Source organism: Eubalaena glacialis, chromosome 1 (genome assembly GCF_028564815.1).
Source record: "Eubalaena glacialis isolate mEubGla1 chromosome 1, mEubGla1.1.hap2.+ XY, whole genome shotgun sequence".
Classification (NCBI taxonomy): Eukaryota; Metazoa; Chordata; class Mammalia; order Artiodactyla; family Balaenidae; genus Eubalaena; species Eubalaena glacialis.
Window position 1 is genome coordinate 25,317,404 of NC_083716.1, and position 21,576 is coordinate 25,338,979.

The 21,576-nt window shown below is 38.3% G+C and overlaps 1 protein-coding gene across 1 annotated transcript in view; it reads left to right on the forward strand.

Annotated features, from left to right (window-relative positions):
- Window positions 1–21,576, forward strand: part of CFAP43 (cilia and flagella associated protein 43) — a 103,500-nt gene that overhangs the window by 75,330 nt on the left and 6,594 nt on the right. The window contains exons 23-34 of the mRNA XM_061193573.1: window positions 213–440; window positions 2,023–2,229; window positions 3,158–3,247; window positions 3,545–3,625; window positions 4,251–4,376; window positions 9,990–10,109; window positions 12,957–13,064; window positions 14,630–14,716; window positions 15,402–15,490; window positions 17,106–17,319; window positions 18,405–18,517; window positions 19,752–19,911. Of these exons, the coding sequence (XP_061049556.1) occupies window positions 213–440; window positions 2,023–2,229; window positions 3,158–3,247; window positions 3,545–3,625; window positions 4,251–4,376; window positions 9,990–10,109; window positions 12,957–13,064; window positions 14,630–14,716; window positions 15,402–15,490; window positions 17,106–17,319; window positions 18,405–18,517; window positions 19,752–19,911 (1,623 nt within the window). The remainder of the gene's footprint in view (window positions 1–212; window positions 441–2,022; window positions 2,230–3,157; window positions 3,248–3,544; window positions 3,626–4,250; window positions 4,377–9,989; window positions 10,110–12,956; window positions 13,065–14,629; window positions 14,717–15,401; window positions 15,491–17,105; window positions 17,320–18,404; window positions 18,518–19,751; window positions 19,912–21,576) is intronic.

Here is a 21,576-nt window from a genome sequence, read left to right on the forward strand (position 1 = left end):
CAAGAAGAATTTTTACTCTTATGATTTATCTACAGTCTATCAATTTCTGAGGCTTTCTCTTCGGCAGGTTCAGGACATCACTTTAAATTCAGTTGTTGGCAAGACAATTAACATCTTAAAATGATTGTTGAAATAATTAAGTTGTCCCAAAATTGCCCTTTAGAGAATTCTTCTTATTGCATAACTTTCATTTCATCTTTTTCTATATTTAGCTACAGAAGGAAATTGTAGAGGTTCAGTCTGCAATTACCTTGGTTAAAAAGCATCATGAAGAGGAGGATGAAGAAGAGGAAGAAGATGGGACAGCAAAAGATACCAACTTGCCCAATTACCTGCTTGGTAGTCTGAGTACTGATTTTAGGGTACATACCTCTTTGTTGTCAAGCCAACTGGAACTTCATTCCAGAGAGGAGAAAATCAACCAAATTATATTACTGAAAGTGGGTGAATTTTTTCTTTACCCTTGAAAATCTCTAAAACTTTCCATGAGGTGTCTTGCAAAGGCTCAAATTGAAATCTAATGCCAATCAAATGATGTCTTTAAAGTACACAGAGAAATATCCACATGGCTAGCATCCATGTTCTTTAAACAGAGCTCGTGGACAAGAGTTGTTTTCATCCATTTGGAGTGGGTTCTGTGATACCAGGTTTTCTAAAGAGCACCCTCCACTGGCTAACACCGCGAACCATTTTTCTACTTAGATCTTCGGGAAACTCAAAGATAAAAGAAATCCTTGAATGCCACCTTCTAGGTAACCCAGATGTCAGTTAGGACCTCCTTGTAAGATCAAGATGTGAATGCTTGTCTATCTCCTTAATCTAGGAAAATACAATTTCCTCTCTAAGATTTCTGTAAGTTCTGGGGCTCAGGGATAAGGTATGGTGTCCTTCAGGCTCTAAGCTCCTACTCCTTGCTTTCAACCAAACAAGTCAGTTTCAGAACACACCTGTACATGCCTACTGAAGGTTTTTGAAAACTCAGTAACTGAGATTGCACCAATGCAGATGGTTTGAAATTTAATGTTTGGCCATTGCTGTTCCTGAAGATACTTCAGCCATGTCTGCAATTTGAGTTCTAGCCTCCTGCTGTGTTACTCTGCTCTCCCTTCCTATCTTTTTCTCTTCTTTGTCTCCTCCAATACCTGAAATTCCTGTGCATTTATACTGAGAACCGTTGAGTTATCCCTTTTGTTGCTTAGCTTCTGCTGACCTATGCCCTCAGTGTCTCACCTTCCTGCTGCTTTATTAAGGTGTTTTCCTACAAGAAAGTAATTTCAGCCTAAGAGAAATTCTGGTGCCAGCCGTTAAGATCATTTTCTACCCTGCTTTAATGGTTTCATCTTCAGTAGGATAGATATATAGACTGAACTCTGATGGTAAAGTCAAGTCTACTTTTAGTTTGACCCATCATTCTACTCATCAGCAGAGCTAGGGGCAATCCAGTTGGGCCCACATCCACCTTAGTAACTGGCTGATCCAACTGGACAGCTTGGGTTCCGTTTCTACCTGAAAATGACCTGTCCATACAGAGGAAGAATATTGTGTGTAGTTGTGCTTCTCTGGAAGATTCTCCAGACCTCTATAGGCCATCTTTTCCTCACCCCCTCTCCCCAAACCTGGTTCCAAAGAAAAGATATTTCCCAACTTTAATACCGAATATTGCTTTTTAAATATTTTTATGATGGATTTTTTTAAGAACATACACAAAATTAGAGAGAATAGCCCAAAGAGCCTCCAAGTATCCATTACCCACTTATCAATACACCTGCACACTGAGTTACATCGTACATTTCTGGAAGTACGTTGTAGTATAACAGTTATGCTGTTGCTTAACCCTACCCGTGGTGGGATGCCACTATAGATTACTGGACCAATAAATGACTTAATATAAACAGTATTTTAGAAAGATTAATTTGCTTATAATTTGTAAAGTGATTTTGGAGGGAAAGTAAAACTGTGGGACCATGTTGCCAGTAAAGGTATAATACATGGTGTGTTTATAATAACATATTGATATTTCAGGATATTATTTACAAGGTAAAAACTGCTTTCAATAGTGAGTTTGATGCGGCATATAAACAAAAAGAGATTGAAATTGCACGTGTGGAGGAAAAAAATGTAAGAATTCAAGAAATTGTTTTAGATCTGGAGTTGGAAGAATCAGTCTGGCAACCAGAAGTTGAGGACTGTGAGAAGCCAGAGAGAACCCTTATTGTGGAAAGTACTGAGGTACGATTATCCGTACATCATCTCTTCCCTTCTTTCTTGTGACATTTTCCAGGCTCTTATTTATTCTCCTTGTTTTTGCTACCAGAAGCAACTGTATAAGGTAGCATTCTTGGTTACAAGTAACAAAAACAGTTAACATAGCCCCAGCAATAATGAGGATTTCTTCTATGAATGCCATAGAATCCAGAGAAGATTTGGACACCAAGCCTAGAAAGAAGCAGGAACCACACACTGGAACCTTGTGGAGAGTCCAGAAGTGCTCTTTCTTCATCTCTTGACTCACTTCTCTCTGCATTTCAGCTGCCTCTAGCAGTTTCTATGTTATATTGCCTATGCTCAAGAGAGCAACTTGTCCAAACTATAATCTCTTAGTCCTAGTTCTGGATTCACCTGGGAAGGGGCTTCTTGGCCCAACTTGGGTCCAGCACCTGTACCCATGGAGGTTGGGTCACATAATGGGAATGAGGCTGATGGAGCTCCAGTAATTATCTAGCCTTTAGAGTAGTATGAGTCCCAGAGAAAGGGACTCACTGGACAGCCTTCTTAAAAGGTGTTTGGCACAAATGCAGTTACAAGTAAATGCTTAAAGAAAACAATTCAAATATAACCATATTTCATTTATAAAAAGTAACTCAAAGAGAATACCCTTGCTCACATGAAACCATCTTGATTACTTTGGGGCAAAAGATAATAGTGTTGCTTAGAAGTAATAACAAACACTTATACAGTCCCTGTTAACAGTAACCATCTATTTTTCTAACTCCCTCATTTTGGACCTCATCTTCATTCCAAGATAGGAAATTGGTTGCAAAATCTGGATAGTCCCTCTATCTCCTTAATCCCTTCTAACCTCCTCCCGGTGTGTGGAAAGAAAGTATGGCTTGAATTTTCTAAGAATAACAGCAGGAAACCACATTTTCTCTTTCAGATTACAGCTCAGAGACATATTAATCCATGGCAAAAAGCCAAAACAGAATTGCTTGTGACCTGTGAAATGGAGCAATTGCTTCTGTCACGGGTATGCAGTTTTTTTCAAATGGTACCTAAGACCCTTTTTCTTTTAGGGATATTTGTTCCTAATTTGGTTGAATAGTCTTGTACTCCACCATAGAAACACATCAAGGCATTTGTCGTGGTCAGAGGTCACTGGAATCTCAGTGGCCTCCTCTTCTCCCCTCCATGCATGCCACTGCCCACCCTCCCCAATCCTAAATGCAGTCATTCTAACATTGGGGACAGGGGGGCAGTCCCCAGTGCCACTGGAGTGTCAGATCTCTGTCTCAGTGACCCTCTCTGACCTTGGCTCTTTCCCAAGGGCCCCAACACAAGACGCCGAGCCCTCATGGACATGATGGGAGGAGTTCTGGAAGTCAAGAAGGAAGACATTTTGAGAATGGTGAGATTCCTGGCCATCCTTGTGGAAGGTGGAATGGGATGGAAAGAGCTACTTAAATGTGACCATTTTTTCCCATGTGAACCTGAGTTGTAGAAATTCTACAGCGACAAATATACCACCCCCCAGTACCTTATAAACTTACCACATCAGGCAAAGAAGAAGTTTGAAACCCCAGGCTTGCCTTCCAATCTGATGAAAAGTAAACAAATGAACAACAACAAAAAAAAACAACCACAGTTGTTTGGGTCTCTACAGAAAGCAGGGATAATACTGCACCTCTAATTCTCCAGATACACCAAGAAACATTCCCTTTGATACCTGACATAGGTATCCCTGGAGCTCAGGCATAGTTCTAGCTATGAAGATATCAACTCACACTTCTGAACTTGTCACCTAAGAGTCAGGGTACATCCCAAAATGCTTGCCCTCGCTTAAGTCACAGAAAAACCATTGTAACATTTTTTCATATCCTTTGGTCAAAGTGTTAGGTCATTGCCTTGCCAATGTGAAGAACTATACCCTTTTAAAGGGATCTTTTTTTTTAACTGTAACAATAACTCTGAGTTTTACTGTATTGCTATATTTATGTTTAACCTAGAATATATGCTTTCCTTTATATCTTCAGGTGATTCCTCAACCTGCTTTCATGTCCAAGCCTGATGCTTTGTGGTCTGAAGAGGAAAGGAAACAATTCAAAGCGTATGAGAAAAAAGTCAAGGAATTAAATGAAGAAAGAGATAAGTATAGAAAGGTCAGAAGAGCAAAGAATATAACCTACCTTATCAAGGGTTTTGTTTCAGTATCTTTTCAAATGAAGTGCTCTTTATTTTCTCAGTGTCTTTAGCAGCCTAAGGATGGTGTTTTGGCTTAAATTCTCAAGAGAATTTGAAGAAGGGAATGGAGATAAATTTAAAGACTTGGGACAATTTAAAACGAAAAGAACATACAGCAATTTTTTAAAGTTCTTATTGATTTCAAATTTCACATCATTACAGTTCATTTGGTCCTTCATTCATTCTTCAAATATCTAATGAACACCTATGATAGTATGTTCAAGGCACTGCAAGGTACTGCTCTCTATTGCCTACGTCAATTTGAGCTGTATTCTCTTGCTTGACTTGCTCTCAATTTCAAGGAAAAGACTTGAGAGAAAAATGACACAGTCAATAAAGTTCTAATTTGAGATTTTTGCAGTGCAGGTCTCCCACTTTTATCCTTCCATCACAAAGAAACATTCCCACATTAAAAGTGCTTACAATTATAATAGAGATGTAAAAGGTGATGGTATACAACCAAGTAAATGATATTTATTCTTCTGTGAAGAAAGTAAAGTCATACCATCATTTGAGGCAGGGCAGTTTGTCAGCTTTATGGTAAACAATTCCTTTGAACATATTGTTAACTTGTCCCTGCTTTTATTCAGTGCAGTCCTCTAACAATGTCTTTGTATTTTATCCAAAATGAGTAGTTTTGAATGCAGTAAAGATTTCAAGAAGTTATGGAGTATAGATGCCTAAAGTGGTGCCATTTACTCCACAGTCTTGCACTGTAAAATAGTCTGCTGCCTACACCTTCACCCCCTGCTCCTTGGCCATGCTCACCTGGTAAAACCTCAGCCTTGATTAAACCAGGACTCAACCTTCTCTGCACCTGCACCATGCAGTGGGTAAAGGAAAAACACTGACTGGTTTCAGTCTAATGACCTTAATCTTTATTGGGTCCCTAAAGCTGCTCAACAATGCTATTCCCCCTAGCTTTCAATTTCCCCCTAGCTTAATCCACATCACCTGGGGGATCTTTTTTAAAATACAGATTCAGAGTCCGTCATTCTGAGGACATAGAAGGACCCTGAGATTCTGCATTTCTAACAAGTAACCACGTGGTGCAGCTTCTGCTGGTGGGTGGACCACAAGATCCCAGCAAGATCCTAGAGGACCACTTCATGTGTTCTCCCCTATCCTCAAACCTCCAACACCTGACCCTCAACTCACTCTCACCTTATTTTCTTTTTCACTGCGAGAAGAGAAGCAACTAAAAGAGATTTTCCTTACGCCTCTCCCACCACATCTACCACCCACCTGCCTTGAATCCAGAGATCCTCCCTGCCTTCTGTTCCTTATGGGTGAAATGGCCTTGCAGCTGCCCAAGCCTGGTCTTCGACTCGTGCACTAGGTCCCATCCCATCTTACCTGTTCAGTGCTGTTACTCCAGCAATTTGCCCCTTTTCCCTGCATTGTCAGTTTTCCCCCTCTACTGGATTTTTCCATAGACACGTGCTGTAGTCTTACACATTGTATACATCTCTCATCTTATACAAAAGAAAGAAAGACTCCCTTGAACGGGATTCTGGAGTTCTATTACTCTTGTGACTTTGGGGTTAGTCTGAATTTATTTCAAAATAAAAAGTTAAAAGAAAAGAAAAAACAAACACTCCCTTGACTCCACTTTCCTCTCAATCCACTGCTCAATGTCTCCTCGAAAAACTGATGTTCACTGTCTCTAATTCCCCTCTTTTAAAAGAACCTTTTTTAAAAAAAATTTTGTGTTATGGAAAATGTCAAACATATATAATGACCCCCTTATGCAGCTTCAACAATTATTGACTAATGCAAATCTTATCTCATTTTATACCTCTACCTACTTCCCTGACACTGAATTATTTTTTCAGTCATTTAAAAAAAATTTTTTTTTAAATTTATATTTTGGCTGCGTTGGGTCTTCGCTGATGTGCACAGGCTTTCTCTAGTTGCAGCAAGCGGGGGCTACTCTTTGTTGCGGTGTGCACGGCCTTCTCATTGCGGTGGCTTCTCTTGTTGTGGAGCATGGGCTCTAGGCGCATGAACTTCAGTAGTTGCAGCATGCGGGCTCAGTAGTTGCAGCGCATGGGCTCAGTAGTTGTGGTGGCCGGGCTTAGTTGCTCCATGGCATGTGGGATCTTCCTGGACCAGGGATCGAACCCGCGTCCCCCGCACTGGAAGGCGGATTCTTAACCACTGGACTACCAGGGAGGTTCCGGGAATGGGAGAAAATCTTGATGTGATGGATTCTACATTGTTTATTCATCCTTCCTACTTGGTCTCCCATCTCTCACCTCCCCTGCTTCTCGTTTCTCAGCATCTGATACAGACATTTTTAGACAAAATTAGATTCCCCCAGGAAAGTTTGAGGGAAACTTGTGTTTTTAACCAATACTCCTTGAGTTCCCACTATGTACACTATGTTAGATCCAAGGGACACGTGGTGAATAGAAAGACACAGCCCTCAACCCTCAGTGTTCACTATCTGGTGGTGAAGGGGGTTATATATTAACTGGACATTCACAAAATAATTATTTAGCTACAATGTGATAAATTAGGAAGGACAAGTTCAAATGCCATCTATAACAGTAAACACAGAGGCACTAACTTAGATCGGGGTGTTCACCTGGTCCCCTTTACAGGCTGGCATGCCCATCCCTTCGCTGCTGTGAGTGCTGCAGCTGAAGGCTTATACCCAAGGCCACTGGAGTCTTGTCCTTGGCTGACCAAGGGGACATTATTGTCCAGAGACACCGCAAGGTTATACCGCTGCTCCCACCCAGAACAGCCAGCAATTGACTGATGAGATGGGGGTATGAAAGTCCAGCCCTCTCGGCTCAAATTGGGACAGGTCAGCAGAGCCTCTCTATTACCCTTATACCCCTGAGAATCAGGCCAAGGCTGGGCCACCTGAGAGCACATCATAGCTCAGCTCCTGCCCCTTCCTACCCGTTTCCCTCACCCCCGTATAGGTGTCAAAAGAGCACTCCCTCCAGAAAGCATGTGCACTGGAATCCTGTGCCAGACTTTGCTGCTAAGACTCAAGATAGTGCCCAAGACAGGACCCAAGAAAGGCTTCCTTGAGAAAGTGGCATTTGTTCTCACATTAGAAGAATGAGAAAGAATGAACAGGTTGAAGAGTGAGGAAGGGACAGCAGGCAGATGGAAAAGCATGGAGAAGGGCCTGCAATGAGAACAGTGTGGGGCATTTGAAGAATAGTTTTAGCAAAAGGCCGTTTTGATATCATAAAAAGTTCCTTTCAGACCAGAGAGCTTCAAAAGCCTGAAAGCTCAGTGTTTTAAAGAAGGGTGCATAGGGGACCCTTGGACAATCTGGCCTCAGGAGGCTGAGTCTTTGGCCATTTGCCATATAGTGATGCTGCCATTATCCAGAAACACCTGAACTTGATAAACAACTACTAGGAGGCCACAATTCATAGGATTTTTCCATTCCTATGAGATAGTGTCATAAATTATTATAAGCAAATTGGCCCAGAGCTATATTTGTTTTATTTTTAATATTTCCTCATTGCTTAATTAGCCTAATTTAGGTGGTGTTTCTCCTTGTATCATATATTTCTATACATTTTGCTAAACTTCTCTCTCCATAATCTTCCCAGGGTTAGTCTCTTCCTTTATTAAACCAGCATAGAGAAAACTTGGTTTTTTAAAATAAATTTAAAATAATAACAACATTCTACCAGCATAGTAATAATTGATTCAGGTAAGAATTATCAATGGATGCTAAAAGTTTGATGAGAAACAAGATTTTTTACATAGTCTCAAGTATTTTCCCACAAATCAATTACAAATGGAAAAGCGGGAATGGTACAATAGAGAAACTAGCAGACGCTACCTAACCCAGTGATCACAGTTAACATCAGCCAAAGTGAAACATAGCAGCATTGTGTCTCCTGAAGCGGTGCACTGGGAAGGATACAACATGATTTGTGGAGCATTCCTGCTAGAAATGTACATGCTGGTCTAAGCATAGGAAACGCCAGACAGACCTAACCTGAGTGGTAGACCCCAAAATAACTAGCCTGTATTCAAGTGTCTGCAGCTTATTCTGAAATGGTTGAGAGAGAGGAAGGGGGGGAGACTGAGCAAGCGATAAAGGAAATGGGGTAGAATATTAACCGTTGATTAATTTGGTTAAAAGCATATGAGAATTCTTTGTCCTATTCTTGCATCTTTTCTGTAAATTTTGAAGTTATATCAAAATTTAAAAGTTACCAAAAATTTCTAAGGTAAAAATAGTTTGTAACAGTATGTCTAGGTTTGATCTGCAGATGTCATTCTCTTTAAAAATATAAATTTCTATCTTTCTACTTACCTACTGTGTGCTTAGTGCTAAGTCTTGTCGGAATTTTAGAGAAGGAGGTGGTACTTTTTCCTTCTGATGTAGAACTATTTGGAGAGAGAAAACATACAGAAAACAAGAGAGAGTATAAATAACGTAAATATGTATATATACAGTTCACCCCTAAATGACTCAGGGTTAGGGGCCCTGACCCTCCTCACAGTCGAAAATCCGAGTGTAATTTTACCGTTGGCCCTCCACATCTGTGGATTCAACCATCTGTGGATGGTGTAGTACTGTGATATGTGGTAGCCCCCAAGCTGTAAGCTTAATCAGCTTTCTGCTTTCCGGAGAACTGCTTGTCTCTTTCTTGGTATGCACTCCTGACTCTGTGGTTTTGAGCGTAAAAAAGGAAAATGGCTGGAGGCCAGTTTCGTTCCAGGAGTCTGCTCTGGCCAAAGAGCCCCTGGTTAATCCCAGGAGTCTGCTCCGGCTAAAGAGCCCCTGGTTGCTCCCCAGAAGAAGGACGTCCTGCCCTGAAGGGACGGTCTGTAACTCCAAAGAATGGCCCACTGGGCATGCTGACGCATAGTCAGGTGGCAACAGGATCATGTGGAAAACAAGGTTTACTGATTTATTGCCTTCTTTCTGTTCCTTAACTAACCTATATATGTGATCATGTTCTTTGAATAAACTTGCCTTGCAACCATCAGTTGTCTTGGCCCTTCTGATCCCATACTGGTGCTTTTCAGTTCCTTACCCCTCACCGCCAGGAACTCCCAGCTTTCTGCAGCCGGTCTGCGGCAGTGATACATATTTGTTGAAAAAAAAAACTGTGTATAAATGGACACACACAGTTCAAACCCATGTTATTCAACCACCAACTGTATTCATAACTTAAAAAAACAAATCAAGATTTCTTAGGGCCAGATTGTGTGCCTGGAAATTTCTGTCCTGTATAGAGAGTCAGAATTTTCTGGAAAACTTTGCTGCAATTTGTTGTACTAGACCTCTGTCTGCTTGCATCATTAGCCCTGATCAGTGATTTTAACTATTTTTTTCCAATGTAATCTTTTTTAAGCAAAAATTTCAGATTCACAATATAACAGACCCAGCAGAAACATCTCTGGTTAAAGGGGGAGCCCAGAGTACCTCACAAGGCCTGCCCTCCACCTGCCCCTTTCTGTTAGCAAAATGTAAACAACCACTTCCTAGGAACATTTGATGTTCCTAAATGTTAACTTTGCTGTTGATTTCCTTTTAGTCATTAGAAACAGAAATGAAGAAACTTCAAAACTCCATTCAAGAAAGCACACAGAATTTTGATGAACATTTGAAAAGACTCTTTGAAAGGAGAGTGAGGGCGGAGATGGTTGTCAGCCAGGTAAATAAAAGCTTTACTTATATGACTTGTTCTTTAAAGGAGCCTCCGGGGCCTCTCATTGCTCTTAGGACAAAGACCAACACCCTGTCTGGCATCCAGGTCCTGCACTCGCTGGCCGTGACTCCTGCTCCAGCCTCATCTGTGCCACCCGCCCCCTCACTTGCCATGCTCAGTTCTCTGCCTCCCGTTCACATCTCCTTCCTCCCAACGCGGCAGTAAGACTCTGTCCACTTCTCTGCTTCCTGGGCTACATCTACTCATCTGTCAGGTCCCAGACTAGGTTAGATCTTCTTGTTATATACTCTGTTCTTTTACTTCCTATCACTTGTTACAACTGAATTTTAATTTATTGTGAATCACTTTTTAATGCTCCCAAGACTATAAGCTCCATGAGGGTAGGGACCGAGTCTGTCTTGTTCATTTTTGTATTTCCAGCAACTAGCAAAGGGCTGGGCTCATCCTGTATGTTGAATGAATGAATAATATACATGCCCCAAAAGATCAGATGAAAAGTCTGACTTAATTTGATTCAGCAGTAAGAATATAAATGAAGCATACCATAACTTAGAAGCAAGAAGACCAAGAATGAAGGCTTTAAATTCTGAGGGAAAATTATTCCTAACATTAGATTCTATACCTGACCAAACTATCAATTGAATGTGAGAGGAGAATAATATTTTGAGAAATGCAAGGTCTCAAAAATTTATATGCACCCATTCTCTGGAAGCTAATGGAAGATGTATCTCACCAAAGCAAAGGGGTCAACCAAAAAAGATGAGAGAGGTTAAGGAACCTCCAGGAGGATGTCTGTATTGTCAGGGTCCTAATAGGAATGGTACCCTGAAAGGGTTACATTTAAGAGAGGTAATGCAGGGACTCTTTACTGAGGTATGGGCAGGGTTAAGAGAAACAGTAAAGAATGGTGAAACAGCCGGAGACTAGAAACGATGGGAAGCCAGTGTCATCCCTAGAGTTAAAGAGGCAAGGGAAGGGCACTATTACCAGGACCCAGCAAGACCCAAGACCCGTAGCCATGGGAGAGGGGCTTGTTCCTCAGTTATCATGGCCACAGATAGAAGAACATAATCACCGGCCCAGCAGGGAGGGGATGTATGCATATGGTAGTTGGGTGGGGGGAGATTGGGAATGAATGCTCCAGCATTAGTCTTAAGAGTGCGTTAGTCACAACGGCCAAAAAGTAGAAATAATCCAAATGTCCAACAACTATGAATGGATAAATAAAATGTGGTTTATCCCTATAAGGGCATATTATTCAGCTACAAAAAGAATGTAATAATACATTCTACAGCATGGATGAACCTTGAAAACATGCTAAGTGAAAGAAGCCAGACACTCTAGGACACATATTGAATGATTCCATATATATGAAAGGTCCAGAATAGGCAAATCCATAGAGACAGAAAGTTAATTAGTGGTTGCTTTGGGTGGAGGCGGGAAGGCCTCTGGGAGGTGCGGGGAGAAATGGGAAATGGCTGCTAATGGATTTCTTTTAGAAGTGATGAAATATTCTAAAATTGTGGTGATGGTTGCACAACTGGGAATCTAATTTTTAAAAACCATTGAATTACAGACTTTAAAGGAGTGAATTGTATGGATTGTGAAATACATCTTAATAAAGCTGTTATTTTAAAAAGATATACTTAGAACATCTTTTCGTACAAGACAATGAGGAAACTATCAAAGACTACTAAGTAACATCAAAAGGACTCAGGAGTCAACTTTAAACGCTCCCCTAAATGGGACAATTTAAGATTCAACAATAATAATAATTGCAATTAACTGAAACCTATCAAATTTGTTAGATTAATGAATGTGTGATATTTTAAAAATAAAAATGCCATCAAAGGATAATCATGAATTTATTATCTAAAAACTAATAAAGAGAAAGTGTCAAGTATTTACTGTTTTCCTGTATGAACTACACTGCTAGGTAACCAAATAGATAGGGAGAAGCATCCCTTTATAAGAGGATTTCAATCAGTAAGTGAAAAAGGAATGATAGAAATATAACATCACCATTTTGCAGCTCCCAATGGATTAATGGACCCGGGCATTGAGATCTACAGCTGCTAACATCTCAAAAAGAAAGACAACTTGATACTACCTGTTTCCTGATCAAAAAACACAATATCCTTTATGGTCTTCATAAAAGGATCAAACATAGGTCTGATCTGTCCTCTGATTCAGCTGCCAATTTTCAGGAAATACATGGGATAAAGAACTCTGATAAACTTGCCATAAGTATGCAGATAGCAAAACCCAGACTAGGTGAAACTACAGATAACTGCAAATAAATGTGAGGAAAAGAAAGGGCTGAAAGGGAACCTGTGGATTTTAAGAGACTTTTAAAATGTGACAGTTTTTTCACCAGCAAGTTATACAATAGTGCCTAGAGATACATATTTGGGTAATAATACTGCAAAGAAACATAAAGAGGTGATTACTATAAAAGTCAGGACAATGGTTATTATCGGGGTTGAGATTAGAATGGGGACACGTGGAAAGGGCTCTGGTAAAGTGGTAAAGTTCTAGTTCTTAATTGAGTGGTGATTACAAGGGTGTTTTGCCTTTATAATAACTCATTCAACTATACATTTGTTTTACGTATTTTCCTATGTATATGTTTTATCTTACAATGAAAATTGAAAAAGGTAAAAACAACTGAGCAGTTATTGCAAGTTTATATTCCCTTTTTCTTAAAAAGAATTTCTCTTACTTTTATGTCATAAACTTGCTTGATGAGTGCCAAGTCTGTGACCCTCAATAGGAAATCCTTTCAAAGGTAGGAATATTGATCATTTTCCCCCTTTTAAAATATTTCTACAGGAGGAATTGAAAATAAACAACCTTGTTTTTTCCTTACTGTTGGATGAAGAAATAAGCTCCAGAGAAGCCTTCCTGAACAACTACCTTGCAAGGAAGCAGGAGGAGAAAGTAAGTATAGTGTCTGATACCTGAGTACAAGCATCTTCTGACAAAGGGGATCCCTCTTAACGAGAGCTCACATGCCTAGCCCCCTCCTTCCTTCTGCATTCCTACTCAACTGTGTGCGTTCCTTGGCTCCCTGTCTGGGACTTTGCTCCAGGGTCAGATGAAAGTGCCCACTCCAATCTGTTCATAAAGTTATGTGATTCTGCGTCTGCAATCATTTAGTCAAATGAACTATGTAACTTTCATATGACATATGGTTTATAAAATGAGGCCATGTGGCTTCATGGTTGAAGGGGCCCACTTTTAACCACTGACTAGCTATGGGACCTTGGACAAGACACATAACCTTTAAAGCTATTTTCAAGCTCTTCTCTAGGGAATATTGTTCTCTCTGGACCATTTGGCACCCTAAGTTTCACTAACAATATAAGTAATGGGTTAGCTTGTAGAATGAAAAGCTGTCATATTTTGAAAAACTCAAATAGGAGCATGAATAGATATGTTTCATTAAAGAGACAATGAATACAAAATACATGTCACAGAATTTTCAAAAGATGTCAGCTTTTATTAGTATTAATAAATGACATTTATGAATGAATGATATAAAGTATCAAATGACATATGTAATTATTGTTGCCAAGAGTCTGTTGAAGAGCATATGCAAAGCACCTTCTAAATACAACCCTACTCATAACAACCCTACAGAGTATGGGATTTCTTTTGTAGATGAGGAAGTCCATCTCAGAGAGACTGGTAACAAGCTAAGTCACTCACTAGTGTGTAACATACCAGAAATTGGAACTGTAGATATAAATAAAGACCCTCCAAATGAGAATAAGCAGACTATTTATTCAGAGCTTGGTATGGTAAGGGAATCAGCCACCATCACTTGTGTTTGGCAGACACTCAAAGGAAGGCAGGGGGTTGAGAAAGCTTTATAATGAAAAGAAGAGAGGGCTTCAGCTATTCCCTGATTCGAAGTTGTTGGCATGGAGAAGCCTGGGGCAAGTTAATTAGAAGCTTGGCAACCTATGTGCTTGGTTTGGGAAGCAGCTTTGGCTTACTCTGGTTGGTCCTAAGTTGAAAATGGTGGCAAAAATTAGGAAAGCTGAAAGTTATTGACCAAGTCCTGGCAGTTTAGGGCCAATCGCTGCAGAGGCTGTGGTTTCACTTCCTGGCTGGTTGTAGGTTATGGGTCAGGGCTCTATCTTTATATACGGTCTGGCCGTTGTCCATTTATATATTCAGTCTCTCAGAACCAATGTCCATGCAACTCCCAAGCCTGTGCAATTTCATCATCCATACTGCCCTGCCAAGAGTGTAGTGTGCTCCCTGGTCACTTACACACTCACATACAGAGCTGGCTACCCTTCGAAACAGGTGAGTGGATGTTTGTCCTTTCAGTCTCCAGTCAGTTTACTTTCTTCTGTGAATGTTATCTGTAATCGATACTTCACTTCACATTTATCTTGTACTAGGGAATTCCTTGTTCTTTTCAGTATCCCCAATATTTTTGTTTATCCTGAAAAATCTCCAGTTCCAATCTTCTATTCCTGATGTTATTATAGAGCCAGACTACAGAGGCCATCCGGAAATCTAGAGAAGACCTCGATATGTACAAGGAACACTATGACAACTTACTGGCGGAAGACAAAGTGAGAGCTGTTGTCTCACCCACTCGCTAATGCAATAGAGTTGCTGCTGCCTGGATTTGGGGAAGATTAAGGGGGATATAATTTAATTTCCTCATAGATTTTTCTCCTACTGTAATTCACAATTACGGGTGTACTTCATTCTATGCCACTGTGTATTTCTAAAAATCACTGTGTAAAATAAATTTTTAAACTTCTCTCGTTTAAGCTTTCTCTTGTACGAAAAAGAGAGAGCTCATCTAGACTTTGGAGCTTTTTGAACTTCAGGTTGCAAGCCCCATTAGTTGGTTATGAAATCAATTTAGTAGGCTATGACCAGCAGATTTATAATGGAAAGGAATAGGATAGAAAAGCAAACAGAAGAATAGACTAGAACAGAATGGAATAAAATAGAGGTAACTTGCATGTTTTACAGGTAAATATCATTTTGTGAAACTTCAGTTCTGAATGATTTCTAAGACCTCTTATATGAAATAATGTTTTAAATTTACTGAGGTGCTTCTTGTTCAAAGTAAATCTTTGTTAAATCCTTGCACAGTGAGTGGTCACCCTCTAACAAGGTTATAAACCAAGTTTTCATGGATTTTTAAAATCAAAGTGATACAACCTATATTTTAAAGAGTATTGTCAACAAATAAAAGCCTTTGGAACAAAGTTGCAATCCTGTCAATGATATGTTTTCCCTTAGGTTCTAGATCGCAGCTTTAAAAAGGAATTTTCTGAAATTCCCGGTCATCAGGTGGATATACTCTACAAACTTTTTAAACGCCGACCAAGGTTTGTTTCCTCTTTGCTGTCATGTGTTTGAGAAAAAAATTTGTAAGCGTTATTAGATGTCAGCTTTTTCTCCCGATTAGTTCGTAATATTCAGTGTAACATCTTTTATGTGAAAATGTTCAAGTGTCTTGATCATAACTCAGTTTGTTAAAGATCATTCTTATATCTTACAGTAGGCAATGAAGACTAAGGATTTCTTTTTACTATTTAAAAATAGTTAAGTATCTAGGTAATCATAGTGCTATTATAGGTTCTATTTTATACATGAAAGTAGTTCCTCGTAAGACACAAATGGCAGACAGATTTATAAACTGTTTTTCCCAAGATGTGTTCCAGCAAGTATGAGTCCCTTCCAGTATGAATGGAATTACACATAAAAGTCTTCCAGGACAAAATAAGTTTAAGGAAATACTGGGTTGAAAAAGATAAAGTTAAAAGATTTTCTTTACTGAAGAACATTTCAGAACTTTTTGTAGCCTTTGCATCCCCAAGTATAAGAAATAGAGTAGGAAATGTTTTCCAGACTTATTCGACCACAAACACCCTTTCCTCAGAGCATCTCATGTGATTTGTGTTCAAGACAAAGTTTGAAAAATGCCAGTATAAATGATTGAAAATAACCATTATCAGAAGAGTTCCAAAATATCTGATTTTTATACCTAGAGTAGCATTAAAATTACATTTCACAGATTTCCAAATTTTTATCAATTCAGATTTCCATAATTTTTAATCAGACATAACGTAGGAATCATGGAGTTTGTCACAAAGATATAGGCTCATTTGTGTCTGAGATGCAAACTCATTCCCTCACCTTTGACACGTTACATGCAACCTGAGGAATTCAGCCTAGAACAAGCCTTATGTCTTTGTTTCCCTATTTTTAAAGGAGTGAGTTACATAAGCCTGTGAAGAAAGAAGTGAGACCTTCCATATAGTGGGAGGCAGCAGTGGAAAAAGCATAAACTCTATTGTCCAACAGAATTAGCTTTAAATCCTAACTCCACATCTATCAGACCTGTGGCCTTGGCCAGTCACTTCTCTCAGAGCCTCACTTCCTTCATCTAGAAAAAGAGGATAACAATAGTAACTTCAAGGCAAATTATAAAGCAGCTTGAGAATGAGTGCCTGGTACAAATCTCTGTACCCTTCTCTTCCCAGCCGCAGGCCAGGGAAACAAAACTAATCCATTAATGTAGATAAACAGAGGCACTTCTCCAGTTGCACGTATATCTGAACATTTTCCAGGCTACTCACCTGCAACAAGGATACCAGCAGAGGATGTATGGGGCAGAACCAGGGGACATCCACGCTTCCCTCAGGCATTTACTTACCTGCTTAAAATGCCCAGAAGGGAGACATTTTCTAGTGCAGGTAAAGCTGCCAGTGCTGACAGCAATTGGGGACATCTATAGTCCAGCCGAGGTCATGTCTGGGGATCCAGAGAGGATGGAGGAAGGTCCAAGTGGGTGCTTTTCTCTTTGGGGTAATCCACCCACTAGCCACAAGAAACTGTCATGCAGTGTCAGACCTCTGCTAAGGGTTACATTAATTTAACAGTGATTTTTTTTGTATGTGAGAATGTGAAAGGTTGATGGGCTTTTATTGGTTACACCAGGATTCACAAACAAAAAGTGCACTCAGATACGACCAGTCTTGTGCCTTTTGGAGAGCGACCAGGATCTGGGAAATTGAATAAGGATGCCTTTGCCCAGTTAATGAAAGCCATGGATGACTTGGACAGTATTAATAACATGCCAGAAGGCTTGGACCCCTCCGTCTGGGAACATTTTTGCATGACCAGACGAGCGAAAGTGGAAAATGAACAGAAAGTATATAATAACATTTTATTATTTTATTTCATTTCATTTAGTGTACTAGTATCAAATATATAGTTTATGGTGGTCAGTGCTTCTAGAAAAGCTAGTTATTTAGGTTTTCCCACTAGGGTAGTAGTTAGTAATATTAATAATACTGATAAAGAAATAAAATATTAACCTCAGTCCTATTGAGGGCTAAGTACTTATAGGCCCAAATTGATGGCCACTAGCCACATGGGGTTAGTTTTTACTTGAAATAAATGCGGACAGTCCTAATTGAGACATGCTGTAACTGGAAAATACACACAGATTTAGAAGACTTAGCATGAAAAAAAGAATGGAAAATGTCTTAATATTTTTTATATTCCTTACAGGTTGAAATGATAATGTTTTGGATATATTGTATTAAATAAGATAATAAAATTAATTTCATCTGTATCATTTCACTTGTATAATGTGGCTCCTACAAAATTTAAAATTACATATGTGGCTTGCATTGATGGCTCACATGACATTTCTCTTGGACAACACTGTTGTAGATACAACTTCTCCTGTCTGCTCTGGTCCTGAGTAGTCCTCATCCCTTTCTGCATAGATTAGAATTATATAGTTTTGCTAGAATATTTTGTTAATGTAACAAAGGGTAGCAACTTGAGAGTGTGTTTAATTGGGAAGAGACTCCTTCCTCTTGCTGCTTCTTGACCACACCTTGCCCCCTGGCCCTGCTGCCAGATTACCTAAATTGTGTGCCGCATGCGTCAGGCTGTCATATTTTTGTTAAAGTATCTATGATTGTAAAACTTTATCTAAGATGATAAGATATAAGAAAAATTCTAGTTGCTTGCATATTGTCTTTCAGTGAGAAGCAAATTTGATACTTTTCTAATTATTCATGGGATGTACCATGTTAAGTTTTGGGTTTCTTATATTACATAATAGCAGGATTTAAATTTTTGTTTATTTCTTAGAAAGTTGGACTTGTTAAGGTTTTGTAACAAAGTTAAAAGATGTATATTTTTTAAAGTTCTTTAAAATTAGTTTGCTTTTATTTCTAAAGCTCCGTATGTTCTGAGATGTTGGTGGTTTGGTTTCTTCAGGTAAAGCAGAAAGCAGCTGGCTTAATAGAAATGGTGGCTTTCCTCCAGAGGAGAACTGAGGATGATGAGAAGGTGCAACATGAAATTGAAAAAGTGTTCCATGAGCTCATCCTGTAATTTGAACCTTTCATTCATGTTCATTTATTCAAAATTTAGGGCTAAATTAGGCTGTGTTATCATGGGGAGAGAATGCTGACTCACTGGTTTACAGCTGGCACTGGCTTACCTATATTCATGGCTTTATAACTTCTCTTTGAGAAAGTGCATTTTGTTACGTAAGACCTTATTTCAGAATGAAACTTGCCTACATGCTCCACTGTTCTTACTGCAAATGGTCAAGTTTTTTTTTACTCTTCAATTTTTTTCCCTTTTTTAAAATTTGAAGCATAATTGACTTACAAAATTAGTTTCAGATGCGCAACATAGTGATTTGATATTCCTATACATTACTCAATGATCTCCATGATAAGTCGTTACCATCTATCATCACACAAAGTTATGACAATTTTATTGACTATATTCCCTATACTATACCACACATTCCTGTGACTTAATCAAATAGGCAAATTTGGGGAAAATCTTTTATTTTAATCTCCTTCCACATGAAAATACAAAGAACATGTTTCTGCTGGTAAGTACTTTTAAGCTCAAGCCACACAAGCAAACTGTGTGGAAAATTAAGCAGATATCCAAGAAATTTCCATGTAGATGCCTAAGCAGCTAATATTTTTTCTTCAGGGGAGCTTGTTGTATTTTCCGGAGTAATTGGGATATTGTTTTAAGTCCTTGCTTCACTTTTGGCCATATTCACAGCCACATGGATAAATACTTCTCTGATGTTCCCAAATTCATCATTAAACATCATTTTCAGATCTAGGTGATGAGTAGGAATATGAATTACCTAAAAATAGATTTGATAAGTAGCATGCAGATTAAACATTGTTAATATAATATCAGAGATCAATACATAAAGTCAGAACTTTAACAGATTTGTTATTTGGTAGCATCTCTATTTTTTCCACTTACATTCAAAACCATATTAATCTTTTCTTAATCATGAAGTAAAACTTTATGAATGTGTTTCTGTCCATACCATTCTTTGAGCGGTCCAAGTGTAATTCCACAGTAAGAAGAGGTACCATAGAGACCTCTAGGAAAGCTTGTCATTGGGAAAATATTTTCCACATTAATCTCCAGCATGTTTTCCTTCAACTTAAGGAAAATTAATTTTGAATTTTATATTCAATTTTTATATCAGATATATTTTATCGAATTTATATATCAGATGATGAAATTTGGAATATAAATATATTACAACTACTTACTTTAAAGTCTTTTTCAATTTAGATTACAGGAAGACAAAGTGAAATTCCAGTTGAATTTGACAATCCAAATCCTCCTTAAACAAGGGCAAGTAGAACTGGAGAATTTCCAGTTACTGCTGGATTATTCTGATGCAATCCTCATCAACAAGAACATAATTGAAGACTTGAATTCTGTGATTCGGGTAATTATCATGCTTTAAGGAGAAAAAACCAACATATCACCCGCTGTACCAAATATTTTTCATATTCTCCTATTTCTATAGTAAATCATTTTCATTCAGTTGAACCAGTGGTTGCTAACTCTGACTCTACATTAGAATCACCTGAACAAGTTTACAAATGTGTCCAGACCCCACCCCTAAGCATGGATATTTTTTAAAAGCTTGCCAGATAATTCTAAGGTAAAAGAAGTTCAGGACCACGGAGTTAAGTGTTCGTTCTAATATACATACTATTATTTTGTTAGAGTCAATCTCCTCACCTAATGATAAGTTTGATAAGCTTAGAGAATTGATTTCAGACCTTGCTTGTTTTCTGATATAAACATTTAATGTTGTAAGTTGCCTTCTAAGCACTATTTTAGCTGCATTCTGCAAATTTTGATATTTTGTATTTTTATTTTCTTTCCATTTAAAATATTATCTAATTTCCCTTGTAACTTCCTATTAGAAGTTACTATGGGTTATTTAGAAGTGTGTTATTTAATTTCCAACTATTTGAGGATTTTGTGCTATTTGGGAATTATGTGCTAATGTTGCTATACATATTACTTTTATAAATGCTCTTAACCCACAATATATTGTTATTATTGTTGCTGTAGATAGTTATCTTTTAGAGTGATGAAAATAAGAAAAAAGCATTTTCTATTCCCTTTCAATTTCACTATTTCAAGAGATCTTTCTTTGTATAGATTGAAGTTTCTGTCTTGTATTATATATACCTTCTGCTTAAAAAACTTCTTTTAACAACTGAATTGCAAGTCTGTTGGTAATAAATTCTCTCTGTTTTTCCTTGTCTGAAATTGATTCACCTCTATTATTGAAAGATATTTTGCTGGGTTCCCTGGATTGACAGATTCTTTCTTTCTCCCTCTCATTCTTTTCACTTTAAAGGTGTTCATCTTCTTCTGGCTTACGGAACTTCTGACAAGATGCCTACTATATTTTTTTAATCCTTGTTCCTCTTAAAATAATGTGTCTGCCTTTGAGATTTTTCTCTTTATCTTTGGTTTTCAGCAGTTTGAACATATGTCTAGGAGTGTGTGTGATCCTTTTAATGTACTGTTGACTTTGGTTTGCTAATATTTTGTTCATGATTTTGGCATCTCGGTTCATCAAGGATATTGACCTGTAATTTTCTCTTCTTGTGCTGTCTTTGTCTGGCTTTGATAATCAAACAGGGTAATGTTGGCCTCATAAAATGTTTGGAAATATTCCCTCCTTTTCAATTTTTTGTTAAGTGTTTGAGAAGGATTTGTGTAAGTTCTGGTATGTTACGTTTTCACTTACATTCATTTCAAAGTATTTTCTAATATCTCTTGTTATTTCTTTTTTGACCTCACTGATTATTTAATAATGTGGTGTTGAATTTCCACATATTTGTAAATATTCGAGTTTTCTTTCTGTTATTGATTTCTAGTTTCATTCCCTTGTGGTCAGAGCAGATACTTTGTATGATTTCCATCTTTTAAAATGTATTAGGATTCATTTTATGGCCTAACATGTGATCTGTTCCATTTGCACTTGCAAATAATGTGTATTCTGCTGTTATTGAGTGATGAATTCTGTATATGTCCCTTATGTCTAATTAATTTATAGTGTTCAAATCCTCTATTTCTATATTGATCT